Below are 23,022 nucleotides of genomic sequence, written 5' to 3' on the forward strand. Positions count from 1 at the left end.
GTTTCATGAGTTTTTGAAAACCTGTGCAGTGTCAGGGTGTTTCAAACTGTCGAAAGTAATAAAATGCTGTTAAAAATAAACATACACTGAGCCAAAATGAAATCAGAAAAATCTATGTAATGGAGGTCTATTAAAAAACTAAATATTTCATGATTTGAGTACTATTTCTCCAATACTATGTCATTTATATTTAAATATAATTCAGCTTCCCATTCAAAAAAAGCCTGATGTGAATCCATGTTTTAAACTGTTTTAGAAAAACTGTTGACATAATTTTAACATTTGTTTTCTCTGTTCTCAGACTCAAAACTCCTCCCCTCCTCTTTCTAAATAATAATAATAATAATAATAATAATAATAATCTGCATTATTATTGCATGATATGACTATTTTGACCTGAGTGCCTCTTCACTGTATTTGTTTTTTCATCAGTATTTCAAACTATATACAACATATTTGACCTAGAAAGCAAGATCAGCTTCTCCCCCCCCCCCCCCCCCCATTTCCCGACCATGCCAGGGGAGTTACCCCCATGGCCTGCATGCTTTACCACTGTTTTGTCTGAATGAAAATGTGCCAGTGTGTTTGGGGGAAGGGCAGGGAGGGAGGTGCTGTTTGAACTCCACAGCTGAGGAGCAGATGGTCTGTCAACACAGTTAAAGTTGGGGGGGGGGCTACTAATAGTTCACGTGAAAGTCGCTTGGAGTGGGAACGCTTGTTGATCTAAAGATACATCCTTACAAGACAATGTTTCTGAATGGTTCTGCACGTCTTGTTACTACATTCTATGATTATCGCTTAACTTGGCACTGATGTTCATCGTATTTCTCTTCCTAGGCTTTTGATGGATCCCTTATAACACAGACAACAGATGGAAACATAATTAACGATAAATCTGTATGCATTTACAGGTAGGCTGTGTTTAGACTCCTATATCCTCGTCTTTTTCCTTCTATACAGAAACAATATGGAAAAACCTCCACAACAATCTAGTTCACGTTTCAGTGTAATCTGGTTCATATAACTTGCAACATTTATATTAGATTCAAAAACATGCAAAACAGTTTCACTCCACTGCCAAGTCGAAACATATGGAGCCACTTCCACAGAACAACACACATAGTGATCCAGCCAGTCCAAATGTTCTCAGCCCTTCCTCTACCCAGGTTTGCATTGTACAACCCCAACTGTTGAACACGGGATAAAAAGAACAGCATCTAATCATCACAGATACTGGTAATACTACACAAGTCTACAGAGAGGGGAGGAAACGTGTCTGTCTGAGAGCAGGCCTCTGATCGCCCCCCACCCCCCACCCCCCTGAATAATGGGTATTGTTTGTGCTAGATGTATGGGGTCCCATTGTTTCTCACCGACTTCCCATTGGGAATCTGGCACGGTTACAATGTAAACCATTGATGACCAGAAGTTCAAAATGCACAGTACTGCTGATCTACTGTAAATTATTATATAATTAACATTCTTTCCAAGTTAAACATGTGTGGCAACACTGGGAAATTGGTTGAACGCTCCCAATTTCTAGAGATGGCTTCAATATTGATCAGAACAATGTGACGGAAGCCAGCCACACCAAAGAGAAGAAAAGCTGTTAAACTGCTGCATAAAACCGAAGAAAGGATTGCATATACTTTCAGTAAATTCTGAAGAGTATGTTAGTAGCAGATATTATCATCTAACACCAGTGAGAGTAGTCTCTATCATACATATATCGAGAACTGAACAACAATTTCATGTTGCATTAGCTGAAAATGTGTCTTTGTACAAAAAAATTTAACTAGCAGGAAAGAGACACCATAACATTAAGGTTAGTTTGTAGAGCCTAATGAGAAGGCTAATGAAAATGTGCAAATCCTAATTAAATTAACCATTACATTTATTCATAAAAACAGGAAAGAAACGCTTTAAAAAACATACAAAGTATGTTTGGCATAATTGCACTTTGTTGTTAAATTGTAATTGTAATCTAATTACTATGTAATGTTTTAAATCCACAGCATTTTCTCAAAATTATTTACGAGAAATGTTAAAACTAATTCTGTTTTGCAACACCAAATATAATAAACAGCCAATTATGACAAAAAAAAAAGAAATATTATATTAATTCAGTAACAAGCCTGACTTACCATTTCTGTGAAGCAGAATTTTAGCCGTTTTATTACTGGTCATTGAAAACAAGGCATGGGAGCCCAGACCAAAATAAGAAGTTCAAAACTTCAGATTCCATATATATCCGTAAAAGCCCTAAAGTGTCACAAATAAATCCAAAAGGAATATTTCCAAGGACGACCAGAGAAAAACCCTCATTTGGGAGCAAGTCTGCCAGTAAAGGATTTCAGTCTATTTTTTAGTCCAACAAAAAACTGTACCTTCCTTGTAGCTTTTGCCCTTCTTGGCCTTCATACAGGAAACCCTCTGGTTCCTTATGAACAAATGTCCCTCCTAAATGACCCCCTCATCCCCTCCAATGAGGCTGAACTGCTTACATACCCAAGAAAGGGGTGTGTTTACTCAAACTAGAGAGCCAAGCAACATAGCATAACAATAAAAAACAATATCTTATGCTAATTTAAAATCAATATTTCAGAAAAAAATATGTTTTCCATTGTTTAGCCAGTGTTTTTTTTTTTTTTAAACAACCATAAAACAGACCTCATTTGAAATGGGCGATCACGCCGTTAATGAAAATGAATTTCAAAATGTGCTTTGGTTTCATTTTGGGTTTCTATCTCATCATCCATTTGCAGTTCCTCCTTTTGTGGGTTATATACAAGAACGGCCCTTCCTAGAAGAATGAGGACTCCATGGAAGAACAGAGTCCGCACAAACATATATTCATTTCAGCATTAGGAATTGCTGAATCTCCGAAAGTCCACAAACTGGAACTAGATTCTTTATTCCAAGAAAAAAGATGTGAACCCTCCTTAATAATCAAAGTAGAAAAAGTGGGTTTTAAACAGGCACTTCTAGTATTTTCTGACTGTCATTTTTGCTTTGGAGTAAGATTTAAAGGAAAGTTCATACATAAGGTTAACAAAATAGATATCACGGCAACTTGTGATACAGGAGGAGAATAAACCTGCACCCCACATCCTCAACCCAACTTTACAGTGCAGTCACTTCCCTTTTTGGCTGCACTGTCATAACAAATGCACAGACGAAATCGCAAATTTTCCCTCATCACAAACTATTATCCATGACAGACATTTCCTTCCTTTCTATGCGTATAGTTTGAGGATGAACTGAGGCCCTTTTGGGAATTTCTCCTGGATGCGCTAGACGAACAGACAGGAAAAGGTGTGTCACTTGAAAGGAGTGCTATCTTATTCCATTCCAGGGAAATAAAACTCCAGTGTAAAAAGGTTGTCTGTAACTTTTGGAATAGGCCATGTATCTTTCCATCTTTTGACAGATCTTACAGTTACACCTGAACTGAGATTTGTTGGCTTGTTTTTTTTTTTTTTTTTGTCTTTTTCCAAAAAATTATATAAGCGTTGAAGTATGACTGATAGCATCTTGAAACAGCTTCCCATACTTAAGCAGCAGACACAGACAGAAGGCAGACAGATCATTATGCAAACAGATAAGTAAACCTTCTGCACTTCCCACAGCTTCACACCTTAAGCACATCACCAATGTCATAAATGAGGTTTTAAACTTATATTGACAATTTTAATGTTTATCTCTCAAGGCCATGCACAATGACTGTGAAATTATCAAGGAATGATGCACGCTTTGCATTGACATGGATTCCTTGCAGTTGTACAGATGCAATGATGCACAATCTTCATTAATAATGAAGCAGTTTTCACTGGATGAGAGGTCTCAGTGTTTGGAGTGAAAGTTAATGTTAGTCTCTGAATCCTGTACAGGGATGTAATCAGCATAGAGCCCATACTCTGGTTGGGAAGCTGGTTCATTACAGTGCACAATCTCACACAGTTTATGCGACACCAATCCATGCATGTTTTATGCTTATAAGTATTCTATGATTGTAGCATTTTACATTTGTGCGTGACTCTTAATTTATAAATGTACTCTAATACAGCCATATCTTTTATATCACGCAGCATGGAAATGTCTACTTCTAACAACTTCAGAATGTTTCATTCATCCGTCCATCCACCCATCCGCCCATCCATCCATCCATCCATCTTCCAATCACTTTCTCTGCTCAGGGTTATGGGGGTCCTGGAGCCTATCCCAGTCCGCACAGGACACGAAGCTGGGGCGTATACCCTGGGGGGGCATGCCAATCCATATTGGGCACATGTCCACAAGCAGACACAATCATATATCATGGGCAATTTAGAGACATCACTTAACCTAACAGCATGCCTTTGGACTAAAGGAAAAATAACCTTGGCAATTCTTATTTATTTATTTATTTATTTTGGGGGGGGGAATGTAAACTTTACACAATGAGAAAATTCAAATTCCAAACCCCAATGGTGTTTATCAACATAGCTACCCACTGAATCCCCATACTGCCCTGTTTACATACTATCAAATGATACTTACGTTACTCGTATACTTTAAAGCACTTGTAAATGTATTTCTTAATTTTGTTACTTGTTGGATGCTTGCTGCATTAGGCACCTGCACAACAGACGCAACAGATGCTATACATATTTGCGGGACTGCGTGTACTAATCAGGTCTAAAATAAGCCTAGACATATATTTAACGTCAATCCCAAATACCTACAGTATATAATCACTGCACACTTATAAATGAAAATGCCAAAAAGCAAACAAATACAGCTCTAAGCTATTTATAAGATATGAGCTATTTCTTTGTTTTTCACTCCACAATACGGTGCAGATTTGATACCCAAAGTAAAACGAAGAAAGTAAAAAAGACGTTTTCTGCAATATGAACCAGTGTAACAGATGTTTAAAAGTCACTGCTAGTTTCTAAAAGTTTGATTCGACTAAATATTCTCCAAAAATAGGTATTTATTCATGGTTTCATGCAACTGATCTTGGAGGTAAAGGAAACAACCACTTGATCAATGATATGAACCTCCAGGGGAGGCATCTGTCGAGTGAAAGAAACCAAAGAGTATGTTGTGTTGTAAACAAATTCATCAGAGGTAACTACTAAACTACTAAAACTAAAATTATAAAACATCTTTCTTTAAAGTATGATTGGCTTCAGAAAAAGTTAGAATAGGTGAAGCTGATAACGACACTGATTTCTATTACAGATAAACCCAGTTCCCATTCATAAATAAACTGAGATCTTTATATCTCAACTTTTTGTGCTAAAAGTGAAAAAAAAATAACATATTTCCCATAAGTAAATGGTGCGATTATAGGAAGTTACGTAAAGAGTTTAAGAAGCATTCTGTCAGGAGTTTCCAGGCCTTGTGTAATGGGTGCTGGGTTTCACGTGTGCTGTTACTGTGTCAAAAACACGCAGCTCATTAAAGTACAAACTCACAAACTTCCCTTACTGATAATGAAAGTGACAGTTGGCACGTATTTCTCTATATATATATACTGTACTAATTTATACAGGGGAGACAAAGCAGAGAAGTGTCTCTATTATGAAATGGGTCTTAGGCCAGCACTGTTGTCACATACAGAGATCATTTGTATTCCACCTACATTTTGTTTGTTTGCTTGCATGTTCTCCTTGTGTTGTACCAGGTTGCAACATATATACCTTCCCCCTGAGACCCAACAACATGTGGTGATAGTGTGATTTTATGTTCCCTGCGACAGCCTGACATCCCATGTAAGCTGCTTCCCTTCTTTAGGCTCTGAGCTCACCATGTGCCTGCACTGGAGAAGTGGTTGGAGTATAGATCTAATATTTTCCTTGTCGTGCTACACAACCATTACATTATGCAATCAACATGTGATTTGTAATTTCAGCCATTCATTTCAATGAGGTTGGCGTGTTCAATAGTCAATCTCCGTTTTAAAGGGTTAACATTAGATCTTACTGTGGTAACACTTTCTATGAACGCCATGTCTACAGGAATCTATGAACACATTCATAACACATTACAACACATTTATAAAGTATTATAAACAAGGCTATAAATATTTATAAAAAGGCATAACACATTAATACTATGTTTTGTTGTGCATTATGATTGCTTTATGAAACTCATCTACAATGCATCTAGATACCTTCATAGTGCAGTACAAAGCATCCTTAATTCTTATGCCAGTTGACCATTCTAATACATTATGAAGGTATCTATAGTGCATTATAGATGACAGCTTCCAATAAAATGTTATCCCCAGCTTATAACATGAGAGGAACAGTGTATTTGGTAGGTGTACAAAATGATTTAAGATATACATCAGCCTCAAGCCAATTTAAAAAAACTACTACGATACTTAATGTAAGTCCTGGCTTTCAAACATAAGTTTAAACGTCTATGACAGAGGAAAATTCAATGGTGATACACCAAACAGAATTACTCTGAAGCGTTACCAGTTTTAATTTTGTTAGTATTCATATGTGAACTACTATGTTCCTCAATCTATCCTAATCTATCCGTGTTCTGATGAATCTATTAGAATAACTAAATTCTATGCTTTCTTAAGTATCAATAAATAAATAAATAATGTTTGTGTCTTTGAATGGCTGATAATATATTTTTACTGAACAGACAGTATAACACTAGGCTTTGCCTTGTGCCTTGTGCCCCACCTCTTTTCTTATCCTTTTCAAAATGAAAGCCAATGGGATTTCCCCTCAATCCAGATGTCTGCATGTTTGCTGTGAGGTATGCAGTCCAGGAAGAGCTACCCTGAACTCTACTTCCTCAGTGTATTGTTTCGCTCCACATGTCAATAAGGTTCCAAAGATCTCTGCCAAAAAGGAAGGGTCAAGAGAACAATTGAGAACTCCCAATTCATTCACCATATATATATCTATGTATGTGTGTCCGTGTGTGTGTGCGCATGTGCACGCACATGTGTAAACAAATTCACAGTGTAAGAGAAAGGTCAGTTATACCAACAGTTGAATAATCTGCTTTTTTGTTTTCTGTTTAATGTAAAAAAAGTACTTAAGTTACATATGATACATGTTTGATGTTCATGTGCGAAAACAATTAGATGATTTACGACTTTAAAGTAGAGCGCGGTACTCCGGTGTTCATGGGGATGCTCTGGACAGGCACAATCATATAATGGCATTGACTAAAGAAGTATGGCTTTAAAGCCAGCATAACCAATTGAGTCCTTCTTTCAGGTTGAACTATAATACAATCACATCTACACTGAATAAAAGACTTTTGCCCCACAACATACAGTAATTCTGTGAGAGATGCAATTTAAAAAGTCCAGTGTTTCTCTTTTTAGGGCATCTATCTATCTGCAAAAACAATGAAGCACAAAACAGTATTTTCAAATTCCACAGAGTAATTCTATACATCTATATATCGCTACATAGTTAGCAATATACATTACAGTCGTGAAAAACCTAATTTAATGTCAGTGAAAGTACTGCATGAGTCTAAGCGGGTTTCCTCTCACACAACCATGTGGTGTGAGACCTGGCGTTTTATAGTGACTGTGACTGTTTGCCTCATGACGAGCTGGCTTCCCATCCAGAGTCACCCTTGCCCTGTGCCTTGCATTTCCTAGGATGGTACTTGATGGCTCATTGGTTATGGCAGGACGGCTGAAAGACAATTTTTTGCACATCTGCGCAAAAAAGTGCTCGCACTGGGTTCCAAGGTAAGCAGCAGGGAAACATTCCGTAGTTAAGGGTGTTGTCAAGGTCTTCCATTACAATTATGATGTCATTACTGTAATCTAGCATTATAAAAGAATTGACGACTCCACTAGCTACATCGTTTCTGATCCCACAGTGAAGACTGATTACAACTCCACAGGGAAACTGCTTTTCCGATGTTTAATTTTCCAGCAGAAATTTCCATCATTAACAGTGAAAGACAGAACCAATCTAGGCATGTCTGCCTTCTTAAGACACTGAATACTGCCTGAATACACATGGTCTACAATATGACAGAAACTTGCATATACGGCAAATTTAATCAAGTTAATCTTATTGTACAAATAACAACTTCAAAAGATCCAGCTGTTACGTCCCAGTCTATAGAGTGGAGATGTTAGCAGGGACAACAACCAGGAACAGGGAGGGAGAAAGGAGACGGGGACGGAAAAAGAAACAAATGACAGTATAGTTATAGTAGAGATCGGGTATATTCTGAGTATATTTTGATATAGTGAGATAAATATGAAACAGCAGGGTGAACTTTAGGAGTGGCAGAGGCCAAAGCAATAAACAGAACAAGTGAACTAACTAAGTGAGGCCCAGCTAATCAAATAAAAGACAATCGCTACAGTTTTTCCAACAGTTTTTCAGTTTTTGCTACAGTTTTTCCAACAATGCTGCAGTGAATGTTTGCAGGAGGATTTGAATATACTCGACGCAAGGGGTTACATGAATATGCAAAACGACTCACTGACACCAAGCCTTTCCATGCTCTGAGACATTTTGTTTGCTAATATGAGTCTAAATGTCACATAAATGATGCTGGGATTAACCTATTATTTATAACCTTTTATGATAATAATAATAATAATGATACACTTAACTTAATTGTACTAATATAACAGAGCTGCACAGTTACAATAAAATTATTTGCCCCTGGATATAGGATATTTGCGTTTAAGGAGTATACTGTGAGTATACTGCATACTGCTTAGTGTCTTTAAAATTAATATATTTCTTATGAATTTCTCCTGAATGAGGTTTAAGGTTTTTAAAAAGGTTGAGGTTAAAGGTTTCAAGATTATGATAAGGAAAGCATGAAATAAAGCGCTAATGAGCTAAGCCAAAGGAGCATAGCCAATTGGTGGTGTGAAAAGAAGAAAAAAATAAAATATTCAAGGTTTTTAAAGATAAATGATCTAATTTTCATAAGCAGCAATACAGATAAGATGCTCAGTGTCACATTTCTCAGATAAGAAATGAACTGCTGTAGCTGTGGCAATAAGTTGAGCATGGTCTATTAACCAAATACATTTTCCAAGTGTAATCTCACCAGCAAGAGAATGTTTCATTAATAATTTTGTCAAATTCACGGCAAAACGGACAAACGAATGCTCACATAATTGTAAAGGCTGCTGCCCACACTGTTATGAACTTGTGCATTAATCACCTTGTTTGCATTGCCTATTATCAATAGGCCTTATTCAGCCATGCTACACATCCCTAGATATTAATAGTTATAAGAAATTACTGGGGAATGACAAGCAGGCATTGAATGTGAATAAGACGCTGCAAAAACAAGTAAGTCAGTGTGCAACATGCTTGCCTGATTCACCACTGTCTGGTGAATGACCTCTCTGTGTCAAGTCCCATACAGTATGTATTATACATTACACAAATTCGGTTTAAGTATTTTAAAAAGTCCTTACATTACAATTATTCAAACAAAATACTAAAATAAAATAAAAAAAAAAACACCCAAACATTTCCCTAACATACTGAACGTTTTAGTTAAGCAGATATTATTGGGAAAAGACTTTTATTTAATATTAGTGCCGTTTATGAAAGAGACAGCTTCACCAAAAAGTATATTATTATTAAAATCAAGATCGAAACGATCTTTTACATTTAATTCTGACAGTAACTGATATTAAAATGTGTCCCGAAATTTCAAGCAACTAGCTTCTTTTTTATCTGGCACTTATTAATTTTATACCATACAGTACTTTTCCCCCCGTGAAAAAATTATATAATGAGTCTTAATTTAAACAAACGCAGGCAAAAAAAGACTCTTAGCAGCATATCAATAGTAGTCTAATAATAGTAATGACCCAGCGGCAATGACTTGAGTTTGCCGCGGGATAGCGGACACTATAATTAACTTCAGTATGATTATGTGATCGAAGAAAAAATAAATAAGTTAAATTCTGGACTCCTTACCTCTTACGGTTTTCTGTTTCGCTTTAATCCTCAACGTATTGAACGCTTTAACGGTTGATTCTTTAATATTCAGAGTCAGGGATCTTCGCCTAATGCCTCCCCATGCTTTGCGATCCATGCTCCAAAAGTACTTTAGCAAATTCTCCTTTTGCGGCTGATTCAAAAGTAATTGTCTTATCAATTTTATGGTTATAGTCAGTAAATTTTTACGTTGACAGTCCTTCTCTTAGATCTCGATATTCCATACATGTAACCCATTTTCTCTCAATATTTCTTCCTCATTCACTTAAAACTTACGGTTTGACGCTTCCTTATTGGCACTGCAATCTCAATGATGAAAAAAGTCAGCACTGCAATGAATTTTGGGAAACGAAGTTCCTTTTTTCTGTGTTCGAAAACACAACAAAAATATTTATTATATACTTATTTTATTTTATGAAGAAATGTTCAATTCAAGATTTTCTTATAGAAAACTACTTCGATTATCGGAGATATTGGATTACAGTTGAATCTGGATTTGATGTCAAGTAACAGGTCAAACCAGTGTATTACAAGGTTCTAGCAAAACAATAGCTAAAGGCGTAGTGACAGGGGCAGCCAAGGCAGGCAAATATGTGGGGCTCCGAGTTGGAGGGGCCCCCCAAGGGCAGCTGATTACGCAGCACATTGATCCAACAAATCTGCATTATTTGTGTATTCAGTTTTTCACAAAAGTGAATAGATGTGTTTATTAAATTCTCTTTGTTGATATTATTCATTTAGACTAATAATAATGGTAATAAATGTTACCATTTTGGGGGAGGGTGAGTTGTAGGGCCCCATGAATTTTTTTTCCAAGGGCCTACAGAGTCCCTAAAATCACCACTGACAATAATGCTTATTTTATGATTAACTTTGATGTTCAATCAGTCAAATTGCATCGTGAATTCTAATTAGAAATTGGCTTAGCCAGGTGACATTACTGCATTACATCACCTGAAATGTGCACGCACAACTAAGATTATTCTAAATAAGCATAAGTGACAAATGAGTAAACTACTACAAAAACTTAGACAGTGACCAGTGTATGGATGGATGGATGGATGGATGTTATGCTTCTGTGTGAATGCTCCCATTCAAATATAGGCTTTCCTTTTGTCTACCTCACAGTTCCTTTATCCTTCATAAAAACAAAGGGCAAACTGTAAGGTTGGTTAATGAACTTTTTATCCTAATTGTAACACTGGTGGTTGGCAGGTTGGGAAGGTGATGTTCAGCATGTCTGAAAAAAAGGTTTTTGAAAAGTATATGTTTAAAGTTGATTTTAACAAAAAATAGAATAATAACATTCTATGTGGTCTCAGATTATTGGTGCTGAGTTTGTGCTGAATAAAAGCACATGTAACACTTTGGGATAAATGTTTTTTAGATAGGTGAAATATTTTGAAATGTCAAGGCATGTCAGACTACACCGAAAGTGGCTGAAAGGCCTCAGACCCCAGGGGGTTAAAGGAATGAGAGGAGAGGATTTGAACAGGCAAAGGGTCGAAAAGATAGTAAATGGAAAGGAATGCAAATGAATCAAGGTTCTAATGCAAATATAGAGTCCCAACATAGGCACAAAGTCACAATGTCAATACGCATAGTACAGCGCAAATAACCAAATTCAAATCACAAGAAGAAGAACCAGGAGAACAGGTAAGGCAGGCAAGAGTCATACACAGAAACCACAAAACATCCATCCATCCATTTTCTGTAACCGCTTGTCCTATTCAGGGCTGTGGATGGATGGAGCCTATGGGTGAAGGGTAGCATTCTACCACAGGACACACTCACACACCAGTCACAGCTATGGGCAATTTGGTACCTCCAATTAGCCTCAGCATGTTTTTGAAATGTGAACTGTGGGGGGAAACTGAAGTACTTGGAGGAAACCCCACGACAAAACTGGAAGCCATGGAGCCATGCTACCCAGTGCACTACCATGCCACCCCAGACCAACTGCTCAGTATAGCAGACCACTCAATGCTTCACAAGGAGGCAACTGAAAACCAGGTGCATTTAGAACATGATAATTTACCAAGTTGCAGAGCTACAGACAGACTTAATAGTCATGGAATGTGGATTGGAAACCGGACAGATACTTAGCCTAAAGTGGGCATGACAAACAAATATACACTATATGGAGAACAGCAGGGGTGGCATGGTGGTGCAGTGGTTAGCACTGTTGTCTCATACCTCTGGGACCCGGGTTCGAGTCTCCACCTGGGTTCTATGTGTGTGGACTTTTGCATGTTCTCCCCATGTCGTCATGGGGTTTCCTCTGGGTACTCCAGGTTACCCCCACAGTCCAAAGACACGCTGAGGCTAATTGGAGTTACTAAATTGCCCATAGGTGTGAGTGTGCCCTGCGATGGACTGGCCCCCCATCCTGGGTCGTTCCCCACCTCATGCCCATAGGCTCTAGACCCCTATGACCCAAAAAGGATAAGTGGTTTGGAAAATGGATGGGTGGACAATAGCATTGGGACACCTGGCCATTACATCTACACACACTTTAATGACATCCCATTCTAAATCCATAGGCATCAATATGGAGTTGGTCCCCCCTTTGCAGCTGTAACAGCTGCCGCTCTTCTGGGGAGGCTTTCCACACAATTCTGAAAAACAATCCCACACCATTATCCCTCCTCCACCAAACTTTACGTTTGGCACAGTGCAGTCAGGCAGGTAACATTCTCCTATCCGCCAAACCCAGACTCGTCAATCATACCACCAAATAGAGAAGCGTGATTGGTCACTCCACAGAACACATCTCCCCTCCTCCAGACTCCAGTGGCAGCGTGCTTTATACCACTCCATCTGACGCTTGGCACTGCACTTGGTGATGTGAGGCTTGCATGCAGCTGCTCAGCCATGGAAGGCCATTCCATGAAGCTCCTGGCACAGTTTTTGTGCTGGAGTTAATGCCAGAGGAAGTTTGGACCTCTGCAGTTATTGAGAGTTGCCGACTTTTGCGCACTATGCGCTACAGCACTTAGCAACCCTGCTCTGTTGCTTTACGTAGCCTATCACTCTGTGGCTGACTTTGCAATAATACCACTTACAGTTCACCACAGAATATCTATCAGGGAATGAATTTCACGAGCTGACGATCTGCAAAGATGGCATCCTATAACAGTACCACACTTTGGTTCACTGAGTTCTTTAGAATGACCGATTCTTTCACAAATGTCAGTAAACCTGACTGCATGGCTAGGTGCTTAACTTTATACACCTGTGACGATGGGCCTGAATGGATGGATGGATAATTATTCAGCATATGAAGACAGCGTGATTGTTCCCATTGTAGTGTCATCCCCTTTTACTTTTCATGTTTTCCAAATATTGAATGATTTAATGGGAAGATAGACAGACCGACAGACAGACACAGACAGACAGATAGATAGATAGATAGATAGATAGAAATACTTTTATGTAACTCTACCTGCATCTTTATGATTCCATGGCAAGGGCAGGTCCTAAAAAGATAATGTATAATTATTCTGATGCCTTTAATGTTTAAATATTTAATTAGAGTTAAAATTCTGGGTTCTCTATAATAAAAATATAATGAAAGGGGATGTGTTCTAGAAAATTATTTTACATTATATTATTTTGTACATATTAACTTTATGTGTATTGTCCCGTGATTGGTGAAGTTTTGAATTTATTTTTGATAAGAAATGACAGGAAAGTGTTCTTTTTTTGGGCTGTCTTAAATACAAAAGCATGAGAAATTAGGGGGGAGAAACTGCATAAGAACAAATGTAAAATAATATGAATGAACACAAGGTTTATTTTTGTTCACTTTCTATGTTTAAACACTTACGTAAAAGTCTCAGAGTAGTAGCAGTCCTCCCTGAATTCAAATAATGCACTTCTGTAGTCTGAAGCTAATTAATAATAAATAAAAGGGCTACTGTTTACATTTATTTCAGTAGTCTCTCAGCCAGTTGTACAGTTCATTGATTACACACAGGATGCAGTGATGGAATTATTTATTTCAGACACTGCCCGTTATGCATGTATGTATTTTAAATAAGCAGCAGTTTTTAAATTCAGTTGCCACAGCAACTGTGAGCTAACCAACCCTTACTTGTGAGTACTCTGGCCAGGAACAGGCTTGCATTCACTCCATTCCTACTCCTACTTAACGTTGCCAGGAATGTGCTTACTCTTGGGAGTCACATGTTCCACATACGCCTAACATGAAAAAATATGAGCTTTATAAAGACCCCTATTATGTGGCCTTTCTATTTCGCCCCATTAGGAGGATAAGAATTAAAAACAAGAAACATTTAGAGAAATGTTGAAAATTAGCAAATGTGTTTTTTTTTTTTCAGAACCAAAATATTCAATACACAGCACATAATTTCAAGCCCAATGAACAGACCACATAACCAACAACTTGCATGGAACATATTTAACGCTGTGAAATTTAATTCACCAGCAAATAGGCAACATGATGCCTAGCAACACAACAAGTTCTCCTGTGTTTTACTGGGATAAAAATATACTGCTACTTACTTTTGCCCTTCTGAAGAATGAGTAGAGGCAACTGAAGAAGGCCATGACTGGGCTAGCCAGTCATGGGGAATAAAGGTGTTTGATCTGCTTTCCCCGCGTAAGGATCTCCCACTTTGCTATGGTGATCGCAGCCCTCTAAAGTGACTCGCCAGCAGATGCCTGAGAAAAGGGATGGAGCACAGGGAAGGAGGTGGAGCGGAAGACTAAGCCAGAATGTGGGGCAGATGTCGGGGATGCTCTCAGCATACCAATGCAGTTCTCAACTTTTGGTTGCTCTGATGGAATTTCCTCTGAAGTAAACTATTCCACTAGAAGGTATCATAGAAAATTCATTTTGGAAATTCGGTTTACACATAAATGCTTGCAATGTAGGAGGGCATTGTTAATATTTTCTTAATATATCTTAAAAATGTTTAGACATTACTCTTTAGTGAAATCAGAATCTGTATTGTTCACCACATACCAATTGTACAACGAATTCCTCTTGCTGCAGGTGTTCACACAAAGAGATATATAAGATAAATGAAATGCAAGAAATAAATGAAAACATGAATGGACTTTACATAAGCAAACTGCAAGTTAAAAGGACGTGCAATATAACAAGTTAAAGTGCAACTGTGTATAATCATATGTCGGTGTGTCTTATGTGAAGCCTGGGCTTCACCTGCTCAGTGAGGAGGTCCCGAAGCCAGAAGATGAGGACTCAGACTTCAAAGACAACATTAAAACCATAATCATTCGCTACATGTAGGACAAATGATGACACGTGACCTTCTGGGCATATCATCCCTCCTTGATCCTTGGTTCAAAGCCTCCCATGTGAAACCTGAGAAAGTCGATGTCCTGAAAGCCAGAGCATTTCAGCTACTGGACTTCAGAGCTTCACGGGAGCTGAGGGAGGAGCACCAGCACCATCCAAAAAACAGAAGACACTGGGCACCTTTTTCAAGAATCCCATTCTGTTGCAGCAGCTGGATTTGCATACCAACAGTTGACCGAAGCTGAACACGAAAACTACCTCCAAACTCCTTCTGTGGACAGTGATACCAATCCTCTTGAATCGTGGAGAGTCCACACAACTGCCTTTCCTAAAGTGAGTTTCCTGGCCAGGGCGCTCTAAAGAGGGGGGGGGGGGGAGGTAAGGATGACTGACAGGGGCCCTAAAAAATTAATACATGAACATAATTGATTTGGTCTGGGTTGGGGGCCCAGTGTGACAGACTTTCATAGGGTCCAAAATCTCCAGCAGCACCCCTGCTCCTGGCGAAGCGTTATCTCTGTATCCCTGCCACCAGTACACCTTCAGAAAGGGCTTTTAGTACAAGAGACAGCACTGTCACCTGCAAAAGAGCATCAACCAAGCCTGAGACAGCGAACACGCTAGTCTTCTTAGCAAAACACCTGCAGAGTGCAAAAGCAAATGTGTGCTTCTTTTACATAACAGGAAGAAAGCCCAAATTATTTTGCATACTGTTCTAACTGACATTTTTAACAGGTAGAGAATAAAGGTAGATATTTTTGCTACCAGCAATGCAGACTTGGTTTGAACTGTTTGATATTTGCACTTTATCATATGTACATATTTGAACTATTGTACACTTTATATATATATATATATATATTTTTTTTTTTTTACATGTCCTTGTTAATTTGACATAGTATAGGTGCAATTATTCTGAAATTATTCTTGAAGCTGAACATGAGGAATAAAAAGAAATCACAATTGGCGTAGAAGAGTGTATGACAAGGTAATCAACTAGGCCAAGAAACAAACCAAAAATGTTCTGGGCTTAGGCAGCACACTGTGCACATGGATACTGGACTTCCAGTATGGGAGATGTCACATCATCCACTCTCATTCGAACACTCATACACCACAGGGGTGTGTCCTCGGCCCTCTTTTCTACTCCCTCTTTACTTATGACTGCTTCCCTATTCATGCTAACAACACTATAGTCAAATTTGCTGATGATACCACAACAGTAGGACTGATATCGGGCAATAATGAGACAGTCTACTGGGAGATGCTTCAGCATCTAGCAGAATAGTCTTGTCACAATAACCTGGACTTAAATACTGCAAAACCTAAGAAATAATAATGGACTTCATGGAATCAAAGTACACAGAGCACTCTGCCCTTTGCATACACAGGTTTAAGTTTCTTGGTGTGCACATCTCAGCTGACCTCACCTGGACCACACACATCTCTCATCAGGTGGAGAAGGTCCAAGAGAAGCATTACTTCCTAAGGAAGTAGAGGCACGCTCACTTCCCTCATCGGCTGTAGACCAACTTCTACTGGTCAAAAATGGAGAACCTCCTGACCTACTGCTGCATGACATGGTTCAGCAGCTGCACAAAGGAGAACAGGAAGGACCTGCAATGGGTGGTGAGGGTGGCATAGTGTGCCAATAGTACAAAACTACACACAGTCAGAGACATTTACACTGGCGGATTTCAATAGACAGCCAGCTGCATTTTAAAGGATCAAGGTCAAGGATGTCTTTTGCAGGAATCCATGACTGCTCTTTGGGGCTCCCAGTCTGCTAAGTACTGGAGTTTCCCCAGACGTTTTCTGGAGACTGGGAGGGCACGGTCTGCATTCACCTTGTCGCCCTCCCGCAGGGTAGGCGGAGGTGGGACGGTGGCAGAGACAATGGACAGTGGAGAGACACAGGTTGCATGTTGACAGCTCTAGCCATGTTCTGACATCACTGCTCGTTCCCTAATCCAGTTGTCCCGGCCCACTGGGTGTGACACCGTGGAACAGTACACGGCATATAACTGAACCATTGTGTACTCCCTTGACAGTTCAATATGCACAAGTTAATCGAGGTATTATGATATTACTGTCATTTCCCTCTATGTACTGGTGAATATATATATATATCTATATCTAAAAATACATCTAAAAAACTGGGGTTGTCTTATTTTCGAGGTCTAGAATTTAAATGCCATTATACAACTGCAGAGGGTGCAACAAACGTTTCAATAATATACCATGGCCCCAAAACTACGTGTCTACTTATTTTATTTAAATAAAAATATTTTCCCCAGTATTTTTGGACTGCGCAATTAATCACCCCAATACCTAACAAAATGACCTGTTAATTCTCATTTGTTTTTTGGTGGTGTTGTAGTTTTGCATGAAACTACATGTCATGTTAGTCCTACAAGCTTTTTTCATCTCCCTTGCTTATTTAGTATTAAGGTTTGTAGCAACACGTTATGTAATAATTCTGCATTATGTAATAACTCGACAGAAAATAACAAATTGAATGATGATAATGATAACGATGATAATGATGAAAATGATAACAATAAAAATTATAATAGGGTAATGTTGTGATATAAAATTATAATGTAGTCTATAAATTTGTAAAATTTTTTTGTTATTACATAATGCATCGTGACATGCCGTGTGACAACACATTATGTAATACCATTGCATCATGTGATTGCATTTACATTTGCAGCTCCTGAAAGTGGTCAAGAACTACAAAAGTTCCTGGTCGAGATGGCCCAGGAACTCAGAACCAGGAGCAAGGTTCCTGAACTTTGGTGAGAAAATTACTAGTTTAATGTTTTACCATGGAATGCATATGTTTTCCTTAATGTCTACCCCGGATGTGTATTTTATTTAAATTGTTGGCTTCCCCGTCTGTGCCATTGAAGTCTGAAAGTCCATTTTAAAAGAGCTGAGCCACACAAACACTACATATCCATCCATCCATCCATCCATTTTCTGTAACCGCTTATCTGTTCAGGGTCACGGGGGGGTCAGGAGTCTATAACACTACAGTATATATGTCAGAAAATATGACCATTTATAGTGTAACATCAACGTCATTGTGTAATATTTGGGGGGTGGTGTGCCTGTGATCGGAATGTCACAGGTTCAAATCCCAGTTGTTCCAGTGATTGTCTGACCTGCTCTTTCTGAAAAAATGTATGTCACTTTGGCTATAAGTGTGTGCTAAACAAACTTAACAGAATGTCTATGATTATCTGTACATTTTTGAGTCCCATACACTCTAGCGTTCTGTACACTACTGATTACATAGCTTAGTCGATCGAAAAAGCCACATTTTGAGCAAAACGTTTAGAGGGCCCTTGACATGCATGGGTCTGAAAATTAAACATAGAATAACCAACCCTTTCTTGTGAGGCTGAAATCAGGCTCACATTCACTCCATTCCAACTCCCACTTAACATTGGCAGGAATGTTTCTTGCTTTTGGGAGAGTCACATGCTCCACAGACATCTACTATGAAAACGTACAGCTTTGGCTAAGTTTTTGAAGGACCCCTATTATGAGGTGTCTACGAACTTGTGCTTTACAATACACATTTGCTTGTATTCTTGTGTAGCTAATAATTATGAGAAAATTGCTTTTTAGAGGTGACTGATTTTTTTCACCAATCAACTACTCATAATGGATGATATAATCAGTTTCTTCAGCCAATAACTGGAATCATTTTACCTGTGGCCAATTATCCAGGAAACAAAAGCTAATATTTGGTCTAAATCAAAATGTTTTTCTTTTCCATTATGTAATAGTGTCAAATAGAATCTGCACATCTTAAAGAAAATAATTTATGTATTAAATTTTGAAGAACACAACAAAATAAATCTAATTCACCTGGCCCCATCCTGGGTTGTTCCCTGCCTTGCGTCTATAATCTTTGGGATCGGCTCTGGACCCACTGCGGCCCCCAGTAGAACAAATGGTTACAGAAAATGGATGGATGGATGGATGATTTCAACTGTAAATACATCTCTAAAACATACAAAATAACCTAATTATATGGATTACACTAAATTTCCATACAAATGATGTATGGAATCTCTGTCTGTGAATCACCAACTTCCTCTCGAACAGGAGGCAGTATGTAAAGCTGGAGTAACACACCTCCCGCTCCCTGACCCTCAGCACAGGGCTACCACAAGGCTAGGTGCCCCCCCCCCCCTTCCTTTACTCACTTTACACAAATGACTGTACCACCTCTAACTCCCATGTCAAGCTCTTGAAAACTACCTGGAACTTAACACCACAAGCACGGTGGAGGAAGATGTGGACATCTGGAAATACCCCCCACCCACCCACTGTGGAGTCATTGGCCACAACCTCCCTTAGCTTCAGTTTTTTTGTTTTGTTCTGTGTGTACTTGGAGCAGACACACTGCATCATCTTCTTTGCATGCTTGCATTATTGGCTAATAACACCTGATTCTTATGTACCCATGTACCCTCTATACCATTTGTACATTACAGGGTTGTGTTAAATATAAATCTTACAGTGTTATGTTGCGGCAGAGAGCAGTGCAAATGGTAGGAGTAGGAGTTGGAGTAGGAGTTGGAGTAGGAGTTGGAGTAGGAGTTGTATAAATAAAAGGCTATGCCCCATTTTGATCGCAATCAATCCCCCCAATAGCTAACAAATAACTATCGACATGACTTGTTCATCCTCCATTGATTTGGACTGGTGGTGTCGTTCCATGTCAAATGATGTGTAAAGTTTAACCTATGAGTGTTTTGTGTCTCCCATGCTTATTTGGCATAAAGGTCAGAGGTGTGAAAGCAACAGAAGTTCCCGGGGAGACAGTCCAGTGTAAACAGGGTCCAGGTTCCGAAACTTCGGTGTAAAAGCACTTTATCTTAAGTGTCACATTCAAGGAAAGGAACAACCCAGAGGCAGCCAAGGAGCAAAGAAAATGGTTTTTATTTGAGACACGGAACAGGGTTAGAAACAAACAGGACCACAGGGGGACAACACTGTGACATGCAAAAACGACTGAGGTGGTGAATAGGGCAAGGGTGGGAACACAAACCGACTAGGACCATACAAGAGACAGGTTCAGTTCATTAGAGCCCCGCAAGGGTGAATATTAAAGGGCCAGCAGCGGCCTCTGCTGGCCAAATGGATACATTACTGGCAGGACATGACATTAAGATGCATTTAACTATTTCCAAATTTTCAGATGGTCAAACACGTTAAGTCTTCATATTTGTGTTCCATTTCCCTTTACCTTTGTAAATATGGGCTTTGATTTCTTCTTGTCACAAGCAAATTGGGAACTAGACATAGTGTTCAACTCATAAAACACATACACACATATATGGCTGATAAACATTCAGGACATTGGCTATGATTTGCATTCATGGCTTTGTTAAAAAGTGTAGATGAGGCATATACAGTCTGAGGTGGCATCGGATGGACCGAAACATGATGCCAGGAGGTGTTCTATTGGATTTAGGTCAGGTGAGCGTGGGGGCCAGTCAATGGCATCAGTTCCTTCATTGGCACTCCCTGGGCGCTGCTATGGGTGGCTGCCCTTCGCAGACAACTTACTCCACAAAGAGCAAGTTGAGGGAGGCGTAAAGACAATTTCCCTATGGGGATTAATGAAGTATTGATTATTATTAATATTTAAGAAAATGATTATTAGTTATACAATAAATTACTAAATTAAAATATTAATATCAATAAAATTCTTAATAGTTAATTTCTTAAAATCATTGCCCTTTCCCAGTCCTATGTTTCATGGTTAAAAGATTTGAACACAATCTTTGCAAGTTTTTGCATGCACTTTCAAAAGTCTTACATAACTGCATTACCAACATGTTCAGGCAAACATGACTGCCAGCAGAAATCAGGCAAGGCGAATGTCAGATCTAGTCTATAAACACAGATCAGCCATAACATTAAAACCATTGACATGTAAAGTGAATAACATTGATTATCTTGTTACAATGGCACCTGTCAGGGGTGTCATGATACTCCCACTGGCCACTTTATTAGATACACCTTGCCATGTAGACCCCCTTTTGCCTTCAGAACTGCCTTAAATCTTCATGACATAGAATCAGCTGCTTGAGGTGCAGAGACTGTGGTCCATGTGGTAGCATCACACAGTTGCTGCAGGTCTGTCAGCTGCACCATCATTGTTTTGAATCTCCCATTCCACCACATCCCATCCACATCCCATCCACATCCCATTGGTGCTCTATTGGATTGAGGTCTGGTGACTGTGGACTGTGGTGACAGTGACCTCATAGTCATGTTCAAGGAACCAGTCTGGAATTATTTGATTTTTGTGACATGGCATGTTATCCCGCCGGAAGTAGTCATTGGGAGCTGGGTACACTGTAGTCATAAAGAAATGCATATAGTCAACGGATTCTCAGGAAGGTTGTGGCATTTAAATGATGCTCAACTGGTACTAAGGGGCCCAAAGTGTGTCAGGAAAATATCCCCCATACCATTACACCCCCACCAGCAGCCGTATCTGCACCATTTTACACATTGTGCTGCTGATCAGATCATGTCATATTCTACAGAGCTGCTAGACGACCTGCTGGCCGTAACCCAGAATATATACACCTGTTTAGTTTTACTAGAAGCACTAGAGCAGCTGTACATATGCATATAAGCAGTTTTTTGGGGTGTTAATTGCACAAGACGTAAAAACTACTAATGATGGCCCAGGAGCCTTGTTTCACAATAGCTGAAGCAAAATGCTATAGTGACAATCCAACATCTATAAATTTTTCCCTTACTGTGTAACAGCACCACCTAGTGGATGAAACCTATACTATAATTAGAGCAGAAAATAGGAAATCAACAGGACAGGAAATGTGAAAGTGACAGTTACTGAAACGGGCACTCAGAGAGCAAATCCTCAGCATAACGCTCCAAAGCTCTAAACGCATTTTGCAATTCAGCGTGACAATTTTTTCCAAACACTGTGCACAGTTCTCTGCAAAAGTCACAGGTGTCCGGAATAAAGTCACTGCCATTTCAAAATGCCACACCATGAACCAACTGGCCAAAACACGTGCTGCCTGGCCAAAAACCACTTTGCTTAACGGGCAACTCTTAAATCTGGATGTAATGTAAAACAGCATGTGACCACCTATTTACAACAATAATGGAAGCAAACACAGCAGCAAGATGATGAGGATAAAGATGAAGGGGGGGTGAAGACAAGGATAAGGGAGAAGGCAAATGTCTAATCAAATCTGGGCACATTTTTGGACAGATCCACAAAGCCCTGTTACCACATGGATGACGTCCAGTTCTACGTGTGTGATGTGGGAGCTATCCATGGCCGAATGTCACACTCAAGGCGCTACTTCCCTCGTTGTCCAGCCAGGGAGGATATTGCCTGTGATAGTTGTTTTTTTTGGGGGGGGGGGGCTACAGCATGGGGTTTTACTTTGTTGCCTATATTCAGGTCTAGACTTCAAATTCTTTTTTCCATAGATACACCGGCCCCCACCCTGTCAACTTGCATATCACAATATTAAGCTCTGACCACAAGTCTTTTGGCTAATTTGCACAATTCCCAGTTGTAGGTTTTCTGACCAGTTCAGACAAATGTGCTGTCAGACCAATCAGACTCATGGCTGAATGAAAATTTGTTTAAAAAAAATGGCCGCAGGCCACGCCCAAACCGTACCTTAATCACACCAAGTTTACTTGGACGGCTGTAACTCAGCGATGCCTTAGCCGATCTTCACCAAATTT

General features: G+C 39.2%; 1 protein-coding gene and 1 long non-coding RNA gene across 5 annotated transcripts in view; one reads left to right on the forward strand and one right to left on the reverse strand.

Moving 5' to 3' along the window:
• The window catches only part of stard8 (StAR related lipid transfer domain containing 8), a 34,631-nt gene extending 19,991 nt beyond the window's left edge, over positions 1 to 14,640 (reverse strand). Inside the window, exons 1-2 of one of the 4 annotated variants that reach the window (XM_023834228.2) lie at positions 14,493 to 14,640; positions 13,411 to 13,444 (exon numbers count right to left, since the gene is read on the reverse strand). In XM_023834228.2, coding sequence (XP_023689996.1) covers positions 13,411 to 13,444; positions 14,493 to 14,537 — 79 coding nt within the window. In that variant the 5' untranslated portion in view covers positions 14,538 to 14,640. Of the gene's footprint in view, positions 1 to 2,144; positions 2,516 to 9,944; positions 10,269 to 13,410; positions 13,445 to 14,492 lie in introns of those variants that run through there. The other 3 variants (XM_023834227.2, XM_023834230.2, XM_023834229.2) reach the window with 3 other exon arrangements.
• LOC111855313 (uncharacterized) lies at positions 14,634 to 18,569 on the forward strand. Its single transcript, XR_002840854.2, has 3 exons — positions 14,634 to 14,807; positions 14,986 to 15,585; positions 17,969 to 18,569. It is a non-coding gene; the product is annotated as an uncharacterized lncRNA (long non-coding RNA).
• The last annotated feature ends 4,453 nt before the right edge of the window (positions 18,570 to 23,022 follow it).

Source organism: Paramormyrops kingsleyae, chromosome 18 (genome assembly GCF_048594095.1).
Source record: "Paramormyrops kingsleyae isolate MSU_618 chromosome 18, PKINGS_0.4, whole genome shotgun sequence".
Lineage (NCBI taxonomy): Eukaryota > Metazoa > Chordata > Actinopteri > Osteoglossiformes > Mormyridae > Paramormyrops > Paramormyrops kingsleyae.